The sequence below is a fragment of the Hypanus sabinus genome, chromosome 20, assembly GCF_030144855.1.
Source record: "Hypanus sabinus isolate sHypSab1 chromosome 20, sHypSab1.hap1, whole genome shotgun sequence".
Taxonomy (NCBI): Eukaryota; Metazoa; Chordata; class Chondrichthyes; order Myliobatiformes; family Dasyatidae; genus Hypanus; species Hypanus sabinus.
Genome location: NC_082725.1, coordinates 10,145,156 through 10,168,154, shown reverse-complemented (window position 1 = coordinate 10,168,154; position 22,999 = coordinate 10,145,156). Strand labels below are relative to the sequence as shown.

Genomic DNA, 22,999 nt, shown 5'->3' with positions numbered 1-22,999 from the left:
GCAGTTAGCTCAAAGTACATTTATTATCAGAGTACATACAGATTACCATATACTAACTGGAGATTCAGTTTCTTGCAGGCATTTACAGAGAAAAAGAAATGCAATAGAACCTACAAGAAAACCATAGGTAAACAAAGAATGACAAACAATCAAGTAGAGCCTTTGAAAGTGAGTCTGTACATTGCAGTGTAATGGTGACTGAAGTTATCCATGTCTGTTCAGGAGCCTGGTGATTGTTAGGGGATAATTTCCTGAACCTGGTGCTGTGACTGGAGGCTCCTGTACCTCCTGTGAAAACAATAGTGAGAAGAGGGCGTGGCCTGAAAGGTGGAGGTCTTTTAACGATGGATGCTGCTTTCTTGTGGCAGGACTCCATAACAATCTACTCAATGGCAGGAGGGCTTTGCTTATGAAGGGCTGGACTGTGTCCATCACTTTCTGAAGCCTTTTCCATTCGTGCTGCTTCCCAGATATAAACGTTTGATGAGCTAAATAAGATGATCATTGGAGACAGACCAGGATTTGTCCTGGAATTAAAGGACAGAATGGTGCGAAGAGTCCCAAAGCCCATGTTTGACCTGTAGCCCTCGAAAGCTCTCCTACCCACGCACTTATCAAACTTGTTTTTAAATGTTGCTAATTTGCCGGCTTTAACCAACTATATCTGGCAGCTCATTCCAAATGCGCACCACAGCTTGCATGAAGAAGTTTTCTCTGGTGGCCTCCCACCTCTAATCTTAAACATGCCTATTTCTTTTACATTCAAATATAATTAAAAGGTCTGTTGTCAAATTGAAATTCATTTTATTTGTTTTAATGTTTTAAATGCTTTATTCAACTGGAGTCTTCTTGCTTTAGAAAATACTTCATTATTTCCTCATAGGCTAAATTCTACATGGCTCTCCTACATTCACTGAAAGGAATTCAACTTTGACACATAATAGGGTATTACCATAATCCTGTGGAAAATCAGCTGAGGTATTCCTGCAAGAGAAACCATCTCCCGAGTGACTGGTTGATCTTCCCAAAATCTGCTATACGCCAGGGCTATTTACCAGGATGAGAAGAGGCATCAAGTGCGTTCAAGCATGAATAGATCAACGGCATAACACTCCAAATTGTGTTCGGTCAGAAAGAGAAGCAACTCTGAATGTCAAAAAAGAAATTCTAATTGTCATAACATTGTCAACCATCCATTCTACTTCCACTTACAAAATATATATATACTGCAGATAATAAAAAGACACTGCTGATGGTATTCCGAAGAACGGCTTCTTCTGAACTGCATGAATCTAAACACCCAAAGGACTTATAATCCTTTACTGTCAGGTGCAGACAATAATAATGATTGGTAAATGCATACAAACTGCTCCAAGTTTCTGTATTGAAGATTGCCATCCAACATTGGCCAAGGGGGAAATAATTGTAAAACTACAGAAAAATTCAATATGTCCATTGGCTTCTCTCAGTCAGTCTCTTTTAAAGTGCTAAGTGTTCACTACCCAACTTGGTAACTGTTCATTAAGTACGTCTAAATTGAATCTTATTCCCAAATGGATTTGCTCCAAACCATGCGACTTGGTTGCCTGCTAGCAGGAACTCTGAATGTACTATCGCCCTTAAGCTGGGAAGAAGATGAAAACAAAGGGCAGCAAAGCACAAGAGAGTAGGCGGCAAAGCTCAACCTACTAAAAGTGATGGACTCATCCCAGTCCATCACTGAACACATATCCAAGGAAAATTGCCACAAGTAAGCAGCATCCATCATCAAGGACACTTACCTGAGAACTCAAGTTCTAGTATTACTTTTTTTTGCACACTTTCTCTTCTTTTGCACATTGTTTCTTTGTCAGTCTTTGTGTGTGTGTTTTCTAGTTTTTCATTGATTCTATTGCATTTCACTGTTCCTGATAAATGTCACAAACAGAGGAGAGGGAGACTCCAGTGATCCTCTCAACGGTTCTTAATATCCTCTGTAGGGTCTTGTGGTCTGATGCCTTCCAGTGTCTGTACGGCAATACACAAAATGCTGGAGGAACTTAGCAAATCAGGAAACAGGTATGGAGAGGAATAGTTCTACACCTGGGTCTATGAAGTGAAGCATGCCATCACATGATTCAGATTCCAAATGCACCAGTGCTCATCACAACATCACATTACCCAGGTTTTACTATTTTTATTCTTTTAAAAACCTTTCCTTGCTCTTCAATGCTCACCTTGCTTCCCGATCTTTCCCCTTTTATTCTAACTCGGTTACACTGAGCGTGCCACAAGACAGCAGCATCCACCATCAAGGACCCTGACCAAGCAGCCTATGCTGCTGCTGTCGGGAAGGAGGTGCAGGGGCCCCAGGACCCACTCCACTAGGTCTGAGTTACTGTTATTACCCTTCAATCATCAGGCTCCTGATTCCCAACTCTCAACTGATTCCAGAACCAGTGGACTCACTTTCAAGGGCTTGACAACTCATGTTCTCGGTATTATTTACTTACTTTTTTTATGTACACAGTCTGTCTTCTTTTGCACATTGGTGTGTGTGTGTGTGTGTGTGTGTTGTGCTTTTCACTGATTCCTTTGTATTTCTACGTTCTACTGTGAATGCCTGCGTGAAAATGAATCCTAAGGGTAGTATATGGTGGCACATGTGCTTTGATAGTAAATTTATTTTAAACTTTAAAAAGGGGCACTGATGTGACTGTCAGTGATCAGGTGATGTCAGGATGTGGAGAGGAGAGTCAGGAGAGAGAAATAGAGTGCCACCGAAGCTGGGGACCAGGTTTGTTGGTGGTGAGGTATATATGTGGGGGGGCGGGGGGGGGGGGGATTGGTGAAAACAAGAAATGCCGAAGAGAGAATTAAGAAAAAGGAAGAGTAGAAAAAGACGGCATCGTCTCAGAAACACAATACAATAAGTGAAGCCAGAACAATACATTTAATTGGGTGGTTAAAAAACAGCATTGGACTAAAAAAAATAGCCCTAAAGCTACAAACAAGGCTACTGCTTTGATCTTATCATTACATCAGAATTTGTTTTGTTATCACACATATAATTCAATTTGCCAAAAGCAAAATTCAGCAGGTGAAATAACATTAAATGCTCAGCAGGTCAGGCAGCACCTGAGAATGAGAATCAAAGATGTAAAGTCATCAAGTTGAAACATTTACTGCTTTCTCTTTCCACAGGTGAATCCTGACCAGACGAGTGTTTCTAGCATTTTGTGCTTTTTCCACAATTCACTTTGTTCTTCTGTTAACACCAGAATTCAATGACTGTACAAAAGATTTGCAAATGGTCTAAGTCAAGTTACAAGGAGATGCAAACATAGGAACTATCATACCCACTGTGAGTTCATGATTCCATTTAGTATAGTGTTATAATTGAATAAAGGTGAACTGATTAAGATTAAAATCAAACATCCATCTTTAAACTGACAAGGCAGGTATCATTTCAGTTTTGTAAAATAAAACAATGAAATACACCAAATAATATTTAAAATCAAAATTGAGTGAGCATCCATTGTTTTTAGAAAGAGCTGTTATAGGGCTGTTTCCTGTCTGCTTACCAAAATGACAAGGCACTGATTTTACATACTAAATGTTCCATAGCTGAGAAAATTTGTTTCAACGAACTGTTCCAAAACCCTATAAATCTCCATTGAATAATCTGCAACTACTCTGTATTACAGAGAATAATAACCTACATATCTGATATTTCCTCATGATCTACAACTTGAACTCCATGGTGCACATTTTCCAATATATTTTCCTTTAGTGGATATACCAAATGGCACACAGTACTTGAGCTTTGTATATCTGAGGTAATAATTCCATTACATTTTGATCAAAGACCCTTTATCTGAACTGATTTTATTCTGATGCAGGTTCTTTGATGTGAAATGTTAACTCCATTACTCTTTCCACAGATGATATCCAACTTGCTCAGTATTTCCAGAATTTACCGTTTTTTAAAAATTATCTTTATATTGTAGCCTGAGGTGTAAAGGTTTTCATTTCACTAGCTTCTTGGTTAATTTGTAATATCCGAGCATTACATTTTGATGATCAGTATGAATAGACATCTGATGTGCTTTGGAATTCCAGCCTTTCGTTTAAAGCACAATTGAAACATTAGAACTCAGACCTATCCAATTTTGATCCAAAATATATATATCCTCACCTTCATCTGTGCTGAAACACATTAGACATGGTCTTGCTTAATCACAGGGGTTCCCAACCTTTTTTTTTATACCATTAAGCAAGGGGTCCATAGACTCTACGTTGGGAATCTCTGATCTAACACAGCTCTGATGTTCTGTTCTCTCACCTGTATTATTTATTAAGCAATTACACTCCTTCTGGTCTGCAAACTTAGATTTGTGTCTGTTTATTGTGTGCTTGCGTCTTTATTAAATGCAGTAATGAGAGAAGATTTCATCACAGATTATTATGGTCATAATTAACTGAGACCTTCGTTGGTTGGTTTCAACCATGGGTGCTGCATCACATCTGTCTATGTACAAGCAAGCCAGTATGCAAGCCAATTCTTTTCCCTTCAGTATAAGGACATACACATTAGCTCCACTTTTATCACAAAGCTAATCTCTGCTTGAAGCCAAAACTGCAGTGTGGAAAACACACAAAAAGATTTGTGCACCTATTCACTTCTCCTGATCTGGTCTCTTCTACTTGGGAGATCCAATACAGGTTGGATTACCTTCCTGTGGAATGCCTGGCTTGGTCAGAATGTGGCATTCTGAGATCTACTTGTCTGTGACTTAAAATCTCCATCCTACTTCCATGCCATTCCAATGAATTTCAGCATAAAATTGTGGAACAGCACCTCATTATCCAACAAATCACAATAGAGCACACATTCTAACTTTGTTATGAAGTGCACAGGAGCAGTACCCGCTCCAAATTCCCAATTGGTTTTATTATTACTTTTAGTATCTTTATTTACTTATTGTATTTTAAAAAACAGCATGATAACAGGTCCTTCCAGCCCAACAAGCCTCTGCCACCTAATTATTATGTGACAGCTACTTGCATATTAGTTTATGGAAGTTTCTGCTGAATCATAAAAGGCAGAGGAAAGAAAATTAGGTCCATAATTTTCAAGATCATTAACAAAATGTTCCTTCTGCAGATTGTAGAGGGCATAAAATTCAAGCCTTTGAGGAGGCAAAAATATTCTATATATACGTCTTGGCTCAGTTGGTTACTTTTATTTATTTATTTATTTATTGAGATATAATGAGGAATAGGCCCTCTGGCCCTTCAAGCCACACTGCCCAGCAACCCCAGATTTAATCCTAGCTTAATCACTGGATAATTTACGATGACCAATTAACCTAACAATCTGTACATAAGAGCTTAAGAAATAGGAGCAGGAGTAAGCTAACTGGCTTGTTAAGCCTGTTCCACCATTCAATAAGATCATGGCCGATCTGGCCATGGATTCATCTCCACCTCCCTGCCTTTTCCCCGTAGTGCTTAGTTCCCTTACTATGCAAGATTCTGTCCAACCTTGTCTTAAATATATTCACTGAGGTAGCTTCCACAGCTTCATTAGGTTGAGAATTCCACAGATTCACCACTCTCTGAGAAAAGCAGCTCTTCCTCATCTTCATCATAAACTTACTCCCCCAAATCTTGAAGCTATGTCCCCTAGCTCTAGTCTCACCTATCTGTGGAAACAACTTTTCTTCCTCTATCTTATCTATCCCTTTCATAATTAAGCGTCGCTGGGACCGTGGAAACCCATACCGTCACAGGGAGAACATACAAAATCCTTACAGGCAGTGACAGGTATTGAACCGGGGTCACTTGCACTGTAGAGTGTAGTGCTAAATATTATACTACCGTGCTGCCTCTATCATGCTTTAAAGTTGTGAGTTCAAGTTTCTTGATAGCGAAATGAGCTCACAATATAACCTGGTCCTCAACTATGCTAACTAGGTCTTGCTAAGCATAAAATATTTTGAGTAAGATATGAATCAATGCAATATCCCCCTACAACCACCAGGCTCCTGAATCAGCGTGGATAACTTCATTTACCACAACTCTGATCTGATCCTATGACCTACAGACACATTTTCAAGGGTTCTTTACAACTCAGGCTCTCAATATTTTTGCAGTTTACCTTCTGCACATTGGTTGTTTGTCGATCAGTTTGTTAACAGTTTTTCATAAAATTATGCTCCTTTCCTTTAAATGCCTGCAAAAGAATGAATCTCAAGGTAGTGTATGATCTGCTTGTTTCCTTTTGTTGTTTGCACAATTTGTGTTTTTTTTCTCTCTGCACATTGGGTGTTTTTTTGGATTTTTTTCCAATGGGTTCAATTGGGTTTCTTGTATTGTAGCTGCCCGTAAGAGACAAATCTCAAGGTTGTATAATTTATACATGCTTTGATGTTAAATTAACTTTGAACTCTGAAAAAATCCAGCAAAGGAAATTCTTTTTAAAGCTATGGTCATCATTCTTCCATTGAGCCATCACCATTTTGTGTGCAGATAAATTAGTCATTCATCTCAATATTTGCAGGTATTTGTTGAGGGAGCTTGAGCAAAGCAGAAAGCAAACCTAATTAATAGGGCTTCACTTCATTGCCATCACAGAGAAATCCAATGACCATGAAGGACTGGAGATGTCCTCATCAGCAAGAACAATGAGTCAGCTTACAGAGAGGAGGTGCAGCAGCTGACAGACTGGTGCAGAGCCAACAACCTGTCTCTGAATGTGAACAAAACAAAAGAGATGGCTGTTGACTTCAGGAGGGCATGGAGCGACCACTCCCCGCTGAACATCGACGGCTCCTCGGTAGAGATCATTAAGATCACCAAATTTCTTGGTGTTCACCTGGCAGAGAATCTCACCTGGTCCCTCAACGCCAGCTCCATAGCAAAGAAAGCCCAGTGGTGTCTCTACTTTCTGTGAAGGCTGAGAAAAGTCCATCTCCCACTCGCCCATCCTCATCACATTCTACAGGAGTTGTAATCAGAGCATCCTGAGTAACTACATCACTGCCTGGTTCAGAAATTGCACCATCTCGGATTGCAAGACCCTGCAGTGGATAGTGAGGTCAGTTGAGAAGATCATCGGGCTCTCCCCTCCTGCCATCAAGGACATTTACACTACACGCTGCATCCGCAAGGGAAACAGCATTATGAAGGACCCCATGCACCCCTCATACAAACTCTTCTCCCTCCTGCCGTATGGGAAAAGGCTCCGAAGCATTAGGGCTCTCATGACCAAATTATGCAAGTTTCTTCCCCCAAGTTATCAGACTCCTCAATACCCAGAGCCTGGGTAGGGAGGTAGGGAGAAGACCCCAGAATAAAAAGGGGGGAGGTGGGGAAGGGGAATAGTGAGAAGGTGATAGGTGAAACCAAGAGGATAGGAAAGATCAAGTGCTGGAATCTGATAGGAGAGCGGACCATAGGAGAAAGGGAAGGAGGAGGGGACCCAGGGGGAGGTGATAGGCGGGTGAGAAGAGGTAAGAGGCCAGAATAGGAATAAAAGAAGAGCGGTGGGGAAGGGAAATATTTTTTTCTAGAAACCTGAAGAAACAAACACGAAGTGCTGGAGAATCTCAGTAGGTCAGGCAGCATTAAAGGAGAGGAATAAACAGTCGATATTTCAGGTCGAGACCCTTCATCAGAACTGGCAAGGAAGGTGAAAGAAGACTTCTTGGCCCAAAATGTTGACTGCTTATTTTTCTCTACATGCTGCCTGACCAGCTGAGTTTCTCCTGTGTTTTGTGTGCCTTACTCTGGATCTGCATAATGTCTTGTGTTTATTGACAGCACAGTTTCTATCAGTACATCACTGGGGATACTTTCCAGAGAAGGGCTCTGTCCATAGCTGATGGTGTCACTTAACACCATCAGCTTAACAACCTTCTCAATCATGTGGGCAGCCCTATCTTGAGTTTTGTCAGACCAAACATCCCACCATGCTATTGCCTTGTACGTTGTAGATGATGGGAATGTTCAGTGGCATTAGAAGGGCAAACAGTCATCTTAGGATATCCGATCACCCAGTGGATATTGTAGCCATGGTCCAGCTGAATTTCTTGTCAGTAGTTACTCCAAGATATTAATGGAGGATTTGTGATGATAATGCCAGGGAATAAGAGTAGGCAGTTATACTCTCCCATGGCCATTTCCCAGCACTGTTGTGGCATAAATGTTATCTGCACCTCATTAATTAGCCTGTTCCTGAATCTTGCTGAGTAGCAGCAAGATGAATTGAATAAAACAAATCAGCAGCAAAGCCCTGAATTCTGATTTTGGATTAATCTGGACTAGGTCGATTTATTTATTTAGAGATACAGCACAGTAACAGGCTCTTCAGCCCAATGAGCTTGTGCTGCCCAATTACACCCATATGACCAATGTCCACACCAGCAGTGGAAAGGGTGGGCAGCTTTAAGTTCAATTCAATTCAAGCTTATTTGTCCATAAAACCATAAGACATTGGTGTGAATTAGGCCATTCAGCCCATCGAGTCTACTCTGCCATTCCATCATAGCTGAACCCAAATCCCACTCAATCCCATACACCAGCTTTCCCGCTATATTCTTTGATACCCTGACCACAATAGAGCCCGTCTCACACTGAGCAAACAGTGGGGGGGGGGGGGTGCCAACTCCAGCTAGTACGGCGCACCACTCCATCCCTATGGAGCACACTGGCTCCGACGCAACCCCCCCCCCCCCCCCCACCACCACCAGGCAATACTGCTGCTTGAGGGCCAGTCCTTGCACAGACAAAAAGCACACATGGAATATCAGTACTATATGATGCAGAATATATCTATATATAGTCCAGAGTCCCCAGTCCATTGAAATCATCACTCTAACACAACAGAGCTCGTTTCCCACCGAGCAAACGCAGAGGCGGGTAGACAGCTCTGACTCCAGCCCAGATGCTATGTCACACCCCTGGTAGATCACACCAACCCCAATGCCCACCAGGCATCACTGCAGCTTCAGGCCCAGTTCTCAAATATACAAGCACAAATAGAATATTAGTAAAATACAACCACGCAAAATATACATGTATATAGCTCAGACCCTTCAGTCCATTGAAATCTTCAGTTGATTACAAATGTGCCACGTTGCCCCAGTAGAGCGCACCTGCTTGGACGCCTCTCCCCTAGTGGCTGTAAAGCAGGTGACCTGCGGCTTAAGGCCTAATCCTCGCTACGACCAAGCCCAGGCACCTCCCCCTGCCATCCACCCCTGCTCTCATCCAATAAGTTAGCAAACTGAACTTGCAGCATACCAGGCTAACAATGTCTAAAGGGATCAAGAAAAGCGACCATGATGGCCGCTTGCCGTTGAGCCTGTAAGCCTCCTTTGGCTCAGGCAGCAGTACATTGCGCAGCTTCTTCATTCTCGAGTGTCAACATCTTAGGGGATCTGTCCTGGGCCCAACACAGTGATGCTACAGTGAGGCACCCCTGTGACTCTACTTCATAAGGAGCATTAGCAGCTTTGATATTTCATCAAAGGGTCCTGCAAATTTCTTTAGATGTACAGCAGATAGCCCTCCAACTGGTTGCATCTCCGCCTGGTATAGAGGTTCCAATGCACAATATCACCAACGCATTGTTGTTGCAAAGGGTCACAGACTCAGCCAGCTCCAACCCTCCCTACCTTCGAGAACGTTTCTAGAAACTTTAACGCAAGGTGGTGGTATCTATCACCAAGAACACTCTGACACATGCCCTCTTCTTACCACTACCATCAGGATGGAGCCCGAAGACCCACACCCAACAATTCAGAAATAGCTTCTTCACCTCTGCCATCAGATTTCTGAACAGTCCATGTAGAAGCCATGTCAATTGGATTTTGTGTTGTGCATTTTTTATGGGTAATTTATCATGTTGTAGAAGCAAATGAATATAATTATGCATTCGTGCTTTGCCTTAGTTAGCTGGTCTTATCTGGTTGAAAGGGGTTGGGCCGGGGGTGATAAAACCCACTGAGAGATTGAGTACGGGAATAAGCACAGTATGAACCACTTCAACTTAACTAAGCTCCAAGTCAAAAAAAAAGTACGTTCGATCATTTATTACAAAACCAGCCAAGACGAACAATCATATAGTGACAAGAAACTAATCAAACTAAAATGAGCAATTATAGCAAAGATTGTAAATAAGAAAAATAATGAAATAGGCTTTCCAATTAGCACCAACTTCGCTTAGTTACACTAACTATAATGCTTATTTTATCATTTCGCTTATTTACGTTCTTTGCTCTATCGCTAATTTTAGTTTCATTAATTTCTTACCCATATAAATGAGTTCGCCTTTGCTGGTTTTGTAATGAAGAGTTGAAAGTACCTTATTTGATTCTGAGCTTAGTTATTTGGAAGCATGTCATACAGTGGCAAATCCCTTACTCAGTTTCTCGGCAGTTTTGTTTTGTTTTCAAGTTGCCACTATAGTCCATGAATCCATGAGCATGGACTTCTTTTTTTTTTGCACTATTTATTTTACAACTTAAAGTAATTTTGATTCTCTGCATTCTACTGCTGTTGCAAAACAGCAAATCCCACATCTTATAAGACTGACAGCAAACCTGATTCTGAAGGGTCCCTTTCTGTCCTGTACAAGTCTAAGATAATGCAAGACTTACATTTTAATTGTCCACCATTTACAAGTCAATGAATCTTGTCCATTTCAGTTTGATTTTAGTAACTAAAACTTCATCTACTTTCATTCCTCACTAAAAAGATTAATGAATCTTATGAATCTATCCAATTCACAGATGAAAAAATGATACTTCTGAGAAACATATTGTTGAGATATCCTGTGTAATGCTATATATCACTCCTCACTTGCACCCCACCCACTGCAAAATCTCTCCACAAAACGTGAGCATTATCTATATTAACATTATGACTATTGTGACAATTTCATTTTTATTTCCCTGTCCATTTTCAAGGGATTTACAATTGGGAAGATGTTTTTCTGCTTGGCTTCAAATGATCCACAATAAGCTGCCAAAGCTATATTTCTCATTTAAACATTAAAATGATCAGTACATTGCAGTAAGTGGATTTTAATAGGTAGCAACAAAATAATTTGTGGGATATACATGACAAAACTAGTACTCTGCACTTTGTTAATCTACAATTTCAATAACTGAATAAAGATTGCATTGTCTTTTCCAGAGGGTTGCTTTTAAAATGTAAATGGCAAAATATATTGACAATCCAATTAGTCTCTTCTGGCTTAACTCCTCTTTTATCTCTGTTTCATGATGACAACTTAATAGGTAGAAAATGGCCTCACATCTGAGGCAAGGCCACAGTAGCTGAACAATCACATCTTCAGATTATAAAAAAAAATGGCTTGATCAGTAAATATTGTTGCATTAAAATTGCGATTGCAAAATTAAATCTGCAGCTCTGTGTTGACAGAACTAAACCACTCAGGAAATTATTAGAACATAAAACAGTATAGCACAGGACAGGCCCTTTGACCCACAGTGTTGTGCCAAACCAACTAAATTAGTAATCATACATCCAACCCTTCAGCCTACACAATGTCCATATCCTCCCATTTTCCTCACATTCATGAGACTACGTAACCATCTCTTAAAAGTTCCTAACATATCTGCAGTGTATTCCAGGCACTCATCACTCTCTGTGGAGGGAAAATTATCCTGCCCCTCACGTTTTTGAAATACCCCCTCTCAGCTTAATTGCATGCCCACTGGTACTGTATTAGACATTTCAACTTTGGGAGGGAAAACGTACTGTCTGCTTACACTATCTATGTCTCTCATAACCTTACAAACCTTGGAATGAAGAATACAACACTCATACCAATTTCTGTCAGTCATTATTAATGCCTCTGTGTCTTCCTCTCTCAGTCTGAAAGGTGTTAACAATTCTGAAAAATTTCTCCCGTTAGCGATTAGAAAGGTTTACATATTCTAACCATCACCAATAAGATAATTAGAGGTTTTCTGTCGGCTTCAGAAATCAACTTGCGTCTCTTTAACAAAGTAAAACTAAAATTAGAATCAGAATCAGGTTTAATATCACTGGCATATATTGTGAAACGTATTCCTTTATGGCAGCTGTACATCACAATACGTAAAAATAAAAAGCTATTAAATTACAGAAAGAAATATATTTTAAATAAATTAAATGAGCACTGCAAAAAGAGAGAAAAAGAAAGAAAGTGAGGTAATGCTCAAGGATTCATTGCACATTCTGAAATCTGACAGTGGAGGGGATTAAGCCGATCCTACATCATTGAACCTAGAACAGAACAGCACAGGAACAGGCCCTTCTGCCTACAAAGCTGTGTTGAACAAATTAAATTAGTAATCAAATAGCTAACTAATCCCTTCTCCCCACACAATGTCTCTATCCTTCCATTTTCCTCCCATAATGTGTCTATCTAAACGTCTCTTAAAAGTCCCTAAGTTTCTGTCTCTACCACCTCCCCAGGCAGTGCATTCCAGGCACCCGCCACTCTCTGTGTAGAAAAATTTGCCCCTCATATCCCCTTTAAATTACCCTTAAATGCATGCCCTCCAGTGTTGGATATTTCAGCCCTAAGAAAAAGAGACTGTTTGTCTACTCTATGTAAAAGAAAAATGTAGAGAAAGCAATTAAGTTTGTCATTAGATGCAAGAATACTGTTTGCATGATGCACATTGATCACTCATTATACCACTGAGAAGAAAATCAGGTTCATTTTGTGTTTAAAGATTTAAATCATAGATGCGTGTGCCTCTAAATCTCCGTTCCTAAACCCTAACCTGAGCACTAACTCCCCTCTCTGTCAAACAACTAAATCTGAACAATGATCTCAGTGGACATCACAGCTCGGCGCCACCTTTATATCTGTGGTCAACCCTGTTGATTGATAAAAGGGTAATCAGTCTTCATAACAAATCAGTAATATATCTTCTGTCCATAATCTCTCAGTATTTGTTACACGTGTAGTGGTTGTGGGTGCCATTAGGTTGAGGAAGATATTCATTAAAAAAATCCACAGAGGTGAGGCAATTTTTTTCCTTCAAAGAATTAAGAGTCTTTGGAACTCTCATCCTTAAAGCGCTGTGGAATCAGAACATCTGAATACTTTTAAGGGAAGTATTTCCCTTATAAATTAGGCCACTTTGTGCCAGATGGCCTAATTCTGCTCCTATAAAGAACACAGAAAATCCACAGCACATTACAGGCCCTTCGTCCCACAATGTTTTGCTGACCATGTAACGTACTCTAGAAGCTGCGTAGAATTTCCCTACCGCATAGGCCTCTAATTTTCTAAGCTCCATCTACCTCTCTAAGAGTCTCTTGAAAGACCCTATTGTATCTGCCTCTACCACCTTCGCTGGCAGTGCATTCCACGCGTCCACTAGTCTCTGTGTGAATCACCACTCTCTATGTGAAATATCTTATGGTCTTAGTAAGTGTATTGGTAAACCTGCCCGTTAATACAAATATCTAATCAGCTAATCATGTGGCAGTAACTTAATGCATAAACGCATGCAGACATGGTCAAGAGGTTCAGTTGTTGCTCAGACCAAACATCAGAATGAGGAAGAAATGTGATCTAAGTGGATTTGACCCTGGAATGATTGTTGGTGCCAAACGGGAGGGTTTGAGCATCTCAGGAATTGATTTTCATGCACAACAGTCTCTAAAGTTTAGAAAGAATGGTGTGAAAAGCAAACAAAAATCCAGTGAGCTGCAATTCTGTGGGCTGTAATAGCTTGTTAATGAGAGAGGTCCGGGGAGAATAGCCAGATTGGTTCAAGCTGACAGGAGGGTGACAGTAACTCAAATAACCACACGTCACAACAGTGGTGTGCAGAAGAGCATCTCTGAATGCACGACACATTGAACCTTGAGGTGGATGGGAGAAGATCACACACCGGATTCCACTCCTGTACTAATAAAGCAGCTGCCGAGTGTATACAGACAATTTTATTTATTGAGATACAGTGCAGAATAGGGCCTTCCAGCCGCAACACCCGATAATCCCCCAATTTAATCTGAGCCTAATCATGGGAAAATTCTCAATGACCAATTAACCTACCAACTGGTACGTCTTTGGACTGTGGGAGGAAACTGGAGCACACAGAAGAAACTCATGCGGTCACAAAGAGAACATACAAACTGCTTATAGACAGCGGTGTAAGTTGAACCCAGTCACCTGTATGAAGAGATCAGTCATGGATTTATTAGATAGAGGAGCAAGACTGAAGACCAAGTAGTCTTTGCTAGCTCCTACTACACCTGTGAAATGCTCACATGCACACTCTTGTGAATGGTGCAGAAAGACAAAAATGAGTTATTTCAATAAACTGCAGCTTTACAAACTCTTAATTTCTTCAAAGATCAATGATTTAGTTCTTCTGGAGTAACAACAATATACTATGGACAACTGAGAATAAACACGAGAGATTCTGTAGATGCTGGAAAATCAGAACAACGCACACAAAATGCTGGAGGAACTCAGCAGGTTAGGCAGCATGTACGGAGAACAGGGTATCACGACGTTTTTTATGCCATGGACCTATACAATGGACTCCAGGTTGAGAACCCTTGATAGAGAGAAATAAACCGTTGGTGTTTGGAGCCAAGACTTTTCTTCAGGTCTCATGGTCCTCTCAGAAGGGTCTCAGCACAAAGCGTCGACTGTGTATTCCTCTCCACAGATGCGGCCTAACCTGCTGAGTTCCTCCAGCACTTTGTGTGCAATAAAACTCTGCATTGTGGCCAGTGCAGGGGATGGAATGAAGTTTCCATTGGCAGATATCGTTCTCACCTGTCAATATCAGCTGTGGATGGGAACACAGTTAACTGGGATAATCCTTCCTGAATGCCAGGCTCTCCGAAGAAATACCAGAGAGCATTCACGGAAATGTACTAAATGTAAAAAGCAAAACACCTTCACAAAAGCTGAAAGAATTGGTTTAAAGCACAATTGGTAACAGACTTAAATCGGCATTCATTCAGAAAAGTACTAAAAGCAATGCAAGGGAAATGTGGTAGGAACATAGAGGCAGCTCTGACTGCTGCTTTTTAATGGAAATACAGTTTAAGATAAATGAATGGAAACATTTATTTCACTAATTAATCAGCCATTGAGGCTGTGCTGCTGTGATTACCAAAGGGATTGTAGAGGAAAGAAAACAGGAAGTGGAACTGAGCGGGAAACAGAATCAGGCCTTGGAACTAGTGACACTGATTTGTGTATTTAATTTGTTTTACAGCTTTCACATTATAAAATCTGACAATAATTATTAAAACCATCCATTCAAAAGTATATTTTCATTTGGAATAGAAAAAAGCAACTATACATGCTGTGACTTAGAATATTAAAACGTTATATTTTTAGCCCGTTATTCATAACAGGTATGTGCTGCAAACACAGTGAAACTGAATAAGAATGCATTTGGTATTCATTAAAAATGAAAGAGGAAGATTAAAAACCAGATTTATTTTGTCACACTTCCAAGAGGTTCACAACCTTGTTGTGGTTTGGAGGCTTGCATGCCTCAATGACCCGGAGAAGTACTTTGGCTGGAGTCAGGGCTTTATGCTTTGGCTCTTGGTAGGGTCACCCAGGCCAAACAGGTCCATCCGTCCTCCAATTTCAGTGGGGGGGGGGGGGGTGTTCAGCTCAGCACTAACAAATCTGACTGATCAAACAAAATTGTTACACAAACAGCATTGAAAAATCCTTCCACATCTGTGTCCGACGGTATTCCCGACTCTCCAGCCAGAAGTTGCACGGCTGACAGCAACAAAAACCAGGAAGTTGCTACCGGCACATTGAAGGATGCCCTGAACACTGCCAGAGATGGAGAACCTTCATTGCTGCCCGAAACGCCAGCAGTGTACTGGGCAGTAGGCTAAGTTATTTGTCACATGTACACCAAAACACAGAGTGAAATGTGTCATTTGTGTCAAACCAAATCAGTGAGGATTTTGCTGGGGACAACCCACAAGTGCTGCCACACTTCTGGTGCCAACATAGCATGTCCTCAGTTTACTAACCCTAACCATACGCATTTAGAATGAGGGAGGGCACCAGAGCACCTGGAAGAAACCCACGCAGTCAAGCCAGTGCTGCAATACCATTACATTAGCCACTGTGCACCTGTGCCGTAATTGTGCAATCATTACCCTAATGCGGGGGTCGGCAACCCGTGGCTCCGGAGCCGCATGCGTCTCTTTCATCTCTGTGCTGCGGCTCCCTGTGGCTTTGGAAAATAAATGATTTAATTAAAATGTATTTTATGTTAGTTTGTTAGTTTTTGAAATGTAATTCTAAATTTGAAGATTATGGTGATCTTGTACAATCTAAATAAAACATTGTGGCGACCCATTTCCTGGCACATCCGAACCAGCTCACAATTAGCCAGCGTTCAGGCTAAGGGAAATAGCCTACGGGGGTTTGTGAGTACGTGTCTTTTGGAGCATCCGCGCTCATGGGGGGGCGGGTTGAGGGAGGCTTAAAAGCAAGGCTGTTTAGTTCGAATCAAGTTATCTTTGACTGCAGTTTACCGACTGTGTGTAGCACACCGCTACAACGTGTTTTTATCGCTATTAATATACGTCACCACTGCCAATGCCTGACACCCGCCAGTGCGCGATTTCTTTAATTTTTCGATCCAAGGTAGGCTAACTATGAAGAATTCTAAAAAAAGAAAAGTGACTGAAGAAAACAGAACGTTTAATGATACGTGGACAGATTCATTTGCTTTCACTGTTGATGAGACTGGTTTACCGGTATGCTTAGTATGCAATGAGAAACTAGCAAACAACAAAAAGTCAAATGTCGCAAGACATTTCCAGAATAAACACGCAGCCTTTGCTCAAAAATACCCGGATGGAGATGAGAGAAAAAAAGCCGTTTCGGAACTGATGTGGAAGGTTGATCTGAGCAAAAATCATTTCAAGAAGTGGATGAAGTCTGGAAAATCAACTACATACGCTGGTTATGTTGCTGCTCAGGCCAAGAGGCACTGTGCGCTCAAACATTTCCTCCGGAATGCACAGAAGTAATGGATGTTGTCATTCAGATTGTCAATAAAATAATGGCAAAAAGTTTAAATCACCATCAATTCCGTTTGTTACTGGACGAGCTGGAAAGCGCATATTCTGATTTCCTGCTGCACAACAAAGTCCGGTGGCTGTCCAGAGGGGAGGTGCTGAAACGCTTTGTCGCATGTCTGGAAGAAGTGAAAACTTTCCTGGGCAGCAAAGGGCTCACCTTTCCTGAGCTGGAACAGCCAGAGTGGCTGGAAAAGCTACACTTCGTGGTAGACATGACAGCGCACCTGAACACGCTGAACACAGCTCTTCAGGGGAAAGGATGTACAGCCCTACACATGTTGGAGGATGTTTTGGCATTCGAGCGCAAGTTGACAGTGCTTGCCAGAGATTTACAGAAAGGCACATTGTCTCACTTCCCCAATTTGAGAGAGCTCAAACAAGGTCACGACATGATAAATTCGAAGTATTTACATTCTGTAATCATCGCAATGCAAACATCTTTTGGGAAACGCTTCTGTGAGTTCAGAGAGGAAAAAAACACATTATCCTTCCCGGTCACTCCCCTAAGCATCGATTCATCCCTATTGAATACGACTGCATTGGCAGGTGTGAGTCAACCTGATCTTGAGATGGAACTGGCCGACATAGCCAACAAAGACATATGGGTGTCCAAGTTTAGACGCTTGACAGCAGACCTTGAAGATGTTGCCCGTCAGAAGGCCGTTCTTGCTCAGAATCACAAATGGAGTGATATTGAAAACCTCCCCAAACCTGACAAACTTGTGTTCGAAACATGGAATGCTATCCCTGACATTTATGTAAACATTAAAAAGTATGCGCTTGGAGTCCTGTCGATCTTTGGATCCACATATGTATGTGAGCAGGTGTTCTCCAACATGAACTTTATTAAAAACAAACATCGCGCACGCCTCACAGATGACAGCTTGCGATCCTGTGTAAAGATGAAGGTGACGTCATACAGCCCTGATGTGCAGACGCTGTGCGCTGAGGTCCAGGAGCAGAAATCCCATTAACCAAGTATGATAAATATTTTAATTGCCTATTATTTTACATATATTCATATTTTTTCATTGTTCAGTGAAATAGTCCTTTTATTTTTCAGGTTGACAGCTGGCTGACGTTATTTTTGGTTTGCTGCTGGCGGAAAATTTAAGTTCGGCGTTTTTCATAAATACAAGAAGGACTCAAATAGACATTGAGTATTTTACTTAAAAGTAACCTTCAACCCAACGTCTTTTTTTCGGAGTTCAAAATGTTTTTGTTGCATGCAGAAATGTAATTTTGTTTTCTCTGCAGGAGTTCATCGATTTCATAAATGCAACACATTATAGTTTGTTTATACATAGCATAAAGGCAAAAAAAAACATTGTATGCAGTGTTATTTCATTTTAAATGTCAAACGGGTTTTGTGGCTCCCAGTGTTTTCTTTTCTGTGGGAAACAGGTCCAAATGGCTCTTTCAGTGGTAAAGGTTGCTGACCCCTGCCCTAATGCACCATCCTTCTATGCAAGCATTTATGACTCTTCTTGAAGATTCTCAAAATGTGGCATTGCAAAAATGTTAGCTCTCAAAATATTTGTTCAATACTGCACAATCATGTTAAGCACTAAAGGAATTATAGTAACAACATCAAAATTTCCAATTAAAATTAAAGAGCACATAATCCAGATTTTTAAAAAATACCTTTCAGTGTGGAGTTTTTTTTTCAATAAATTTAACCTCATCTGATCACGAATTGTGGTTTCTGCTGTTGCAATGGTTGGAACTATTAGTGAAATTATATTATTTTAGGCAAGTCAAATATCAAATGTGCACAGTGTCATGATGGAACAGCATCAATTCATAAATTTGAAGGAGTAATACAGCAAAAAAAAACCCCTCCCCTAAAGCAGAGGTTCCTAACCTGGGGACCAAAGACCGCTTAGTTAATGGTAAGGTCCATGGCATAAAAAACGTTAGGAACTCTGCTCTAGAGATTTGTCTCCAAAATGCTATGGTTAATTTATTACTTCATCCTTTGAGTATTGAACAATAAAACCAATGGGAAATGAAACCAGTCAGTACAAACACCATGTCCACTTTGCAGTAGCTAGGCTGCTTCGAAATTCCTTGGATTACCATCATGAATGCAATTCTTTGGCAACGAATTTTCAAGAACTTCTGTCTTTAAATATGGACAAGCGAAAAGCAGTCTTACTTATAGGGATTGCTAATGATAATTGGGCACAAACTCAATTATCAGTAGCATTTGCTATAAGTAAGTCTTATAACAATTGACTATAAGTCAATTGACAAAACTGAAAAATTCTCAAGTATGATGCACGTCAGAAAATATTAATCTTGAGACCAGAAGTAATAGTTTTACAAACTGAAAAGGCATTTCAAAGGCCAATCAAACCAAACTAACTTGACAGAATTGTTTGATGAAGTAGCATGAAGGTTCAGGAACAATATATATTTGGTAATACAGTGTCACACAATAGAGGGTAGGAGCCCTGCATCTATTGTCTGTCTGTATTATATTTGTATTGCGTGTTTATTATAGGTTATGGTAATTTGTCATGTGGGTTTGGGCATGGTAGAAGCAAATGAGTAGAATCACATATTCATGCTTTGTTCTCATTAGTTTAGGTTAGTTGAGAGGAAGTGAGTGAGGGATGATTTTTTTTGTTGACTGCTAATTATTCTTATTTCACTTATTTCATTACATTACTAATTTGGTTATGCTAATTTCTAATATCACTATACAAAATAGTTTGTCTTAACTGGTTTCTTAATAAAGAAAAGAACATACTTTTCCACTTGGAATTTAGTAATTTGGAAGTGCATCATACAGTGTGGCATCTCTCGCTCTGTCTCTCAGTGATGGTGGTTTACTTTTTAACTAACCGCTACATTAAAAGTGATGCCAAAGAAATAAAAAAGGATCTGTGGTATCTTGGATAGAAAACTAGCTAACAGATTGGTAGTGAAAGGTTGCTTTTGGAAAGGTAATGCCATCAGCAATTAGAAAAAGATACTGAGGAAATTAACAGGGCTGGATACCGAAAAAAAATACAGCTCTGAGGGATACAGGGCTGGAGGGGAATTTGATAGAAAATGTAAAGATAAGATGGAAAATGGAAGGAAGAACAGGCGAACAATGTAACAAAACAAATAATGAAAAATTTGTAAGGCATCTTTGGACTGGTAACCAAATTAGTCAGCAAGGTTAAGGGTGATGAGCAACATGGATCTTTTAACAGGCTTAGATTTAGGCCAAATTTTAAGGGTTGTGGATTATGGAGATTATAAAGCTTTGCAAGTTCAGTGAACAAAAATTAACAAGGGGAAAAAAACAAGCCATGACAATGAAGATTATAAAGCTTTCAGTGAACAAAAATTAACAAGGGGAAAAAAACAAGCCATGACAATGAAGTGAAAGAAAAGGTTTTTTTAAAATGAGAGAACAGAGGTAGCAGCTCAACTTCATTTCCTATGGGACACATAAGTCCCAGCACAATCACAACAATACCTCGAGTAGCCTTAGAACCAATGTGGAAGGTATGAAGCTTTCGGTAGAGAGTAATGGGAATGGTAAACATAAAATTAACACAAGGCCATAATTCATCTAAAGCAGGATGTTAGAGAAGAATAATGACATATTTTGGATGCTCTATCTTACAAGTTATCAGTGTGCATGACGAACCCATTGCACATCTTTGTGGAAAAGTGGGGGGGACAATATTTTTATTATTATTATTATTCATTGAGGGGAAGTGGATGTCACTGAGATGGCCAACATGTAATACTGCATGCCCTTAATGACTCTTGAACCAAGTAGAACATTTACCTATCTTACTTCAGATAAAAACCATGAGCCAAACACAAAGAAGCATCTGCAGTCACCTCTAAACATAATTGGTAAAGACTACAAACTTTCTTCTCCAACAAGTACGAGCTCACTTGATGCATTTTAATGGCAATGATAGAAATCTCATTCCAAAATTATAGAATGGTGGCTAGTACTGAAGCAGAAAGGAACAATATTGCATAGCAATTAATTGGAAGCCAGCAATCAGGGCAACAATGTTCAATAATACAACACATAGAACACATAAACAAATGCGATGTAGTACTATTACAAGGTGACCCTTGTGCAAAATGGAAGACATACGAATTCCAGCTGAGAAATCATTCCATTTCCTATAAAATGTAGCAGCAGATTTTTATGGAACAAGTTTGTAGAATTCTGCATCCCTTGTATGTATGTCAACGATATCAAACCTGACTCTGATTCTAATGCTCTTATTATTCGAGCTAAGTAATTCCAAAGCATTTTCAGCACAAAAGTTAGGAGCTCTGGATACTGGGTGAGCTGATAATCTCAAGACTGCAACATACAGTTTTCGTTTTATATATCAGCAGATTTCAGTCAGAAGTGGCCACAACTGCAACAATCGGAACAAAATGAATAAGGATGGTGGTCATTGGTCATGAAAGAGAAAGAACAATAGAACAAAAGTCTATCAAACCTGATTCCCAGATTCATCGTTTCAGCGGTTCCAATCATACTAATTGCGAGAAGCAAGTTGTTACAGATCTTTGCTGCCTAGAAGTAACAAAAACAATGCAGAAAAATGGTAAATATGAAATTTAATTATGAAACTTTAAATAAGCTTAAGGCCTTTACTGCTGAAACACATTTGGTGCAGAAGCACAGACCTCCCAGCCCAGGGTGAAATTTACTTTTGGCAATAATTTAAGAGACAACAGTAAAATTAGTAGCTTGTTGGCCAGCTTGTGCTGCTATGCGTTCCAATGACTTTCAGCAGGATGCAGAGTGGTCTGTTGATTCACTGCCACCAATTATTACACTCCACAGTCAAAGCCAAAATAATTCTTCTTCCAAAAAGTCCATTCAAAACTGGTAAGTACAGTTTTCCAAATCGGTACTATAAGCAGTAAGGGTTTATGCTATTGGCATCGGCGTTCAGTTAAGTTCCAGTGCCATCTGAAAGAAGTTTGTATTTTCTCCCTGTGACCACGTGGGTTTTCTCCAGTGGTCTGGTTTCCTTCCACAGTCCAAAGATGTATCTGTTAGTAGTTTAATTGGTCATTGTAAATTGTACTGTGATTAGTCAAATGTTAAGTAGGTGGGTTGTTGGGTTGGAAAAGTCAGTTCTGCACTGTATTTCTCCATAACTAATTAATTAAAAAAAATAAAATAAAATGCTCAGATTACAAACTGGTAAGTACATCTGCAAATCAGGGACACGTGTGTTAATTTATCACGTCTGTCCTCATGCATTTGAAAAGAAAATCAGTTCCAAAGAACTTAAAGAATTCCAAAAATATAGCTGCTAATGTGAGATTGTTGAATACTCCTGTTTGAGTGGGCATTTGTTTTTATCAAGTGTATTTATTTCCGTCGCTGAACTTTTCCCAAAATTAATGGACTCACTTTCAAGGTTCAGAGGCTCATTTTAATGTTAAAATATGCATGTACGATACATCTCTATATTTGTCTCCTCCAGTTAGCCATTAAATACAGAAAGACCCTGAGTGCTGATGAAAGAAAAGACACCAACTTACCACCCACCCAAGAAAAAGAAGCAAAACTCATAGACTCCAAAAGTACCCCCTTCCCCGCAGCAAAGAAGCCATAATTACAATCACCAATCCTCGACATGCCTACTCACAGAAAAGAACAGTGACAGGAGCACCAAACACCAAATCACTCCCCTACCACACACACACACACACACACCCCACATCAGATCAGCCACAAGAAAGAAAACACTGAAAAACTGAAGGAAACCAATACAGCATACAGTCTAATAATCACATGAATCTCAGAGTATGGGAAATGTCTTTCCACCTGCATGCGAGGATGGCAGCCACACGAACTCAGTCCTTCCGTAAAGAGTGACTGTCAGCCCACGTCTGAGCACTA

The 22,999-nt window shown here is 40.1% G+C and overlaps 1 protein-coding gene across 2 annotated transcripts in view; it reads right to left on the bottom strand.

Annotated features, from left to right (window-relative positions):
• Positions 1-22,999, bottom strand: part of hibadhb (3-hydroxyisobutyrate dehydrogenase b) — a 135,648-nt gene that overhangs the window by 21,341 nt on the left and 91,308 nt on the right. For both annotated transcript variants that reach the window (XR_009506953.1, XM_059945058.1), the window contains exon 6: positions 21,579-21,655. Coding sequence is in view for 1 of the 2 variants with exons in the window: in XM_059945058.1 (XP_059801041.1) it covers positions 21,579-21,655 (77 nt within the window). In the remaining variant the exon portion in view is untranslated. The remainder of the gene's footprint in view (positions 1-21,578; positions 21,656-22,999) is intronic.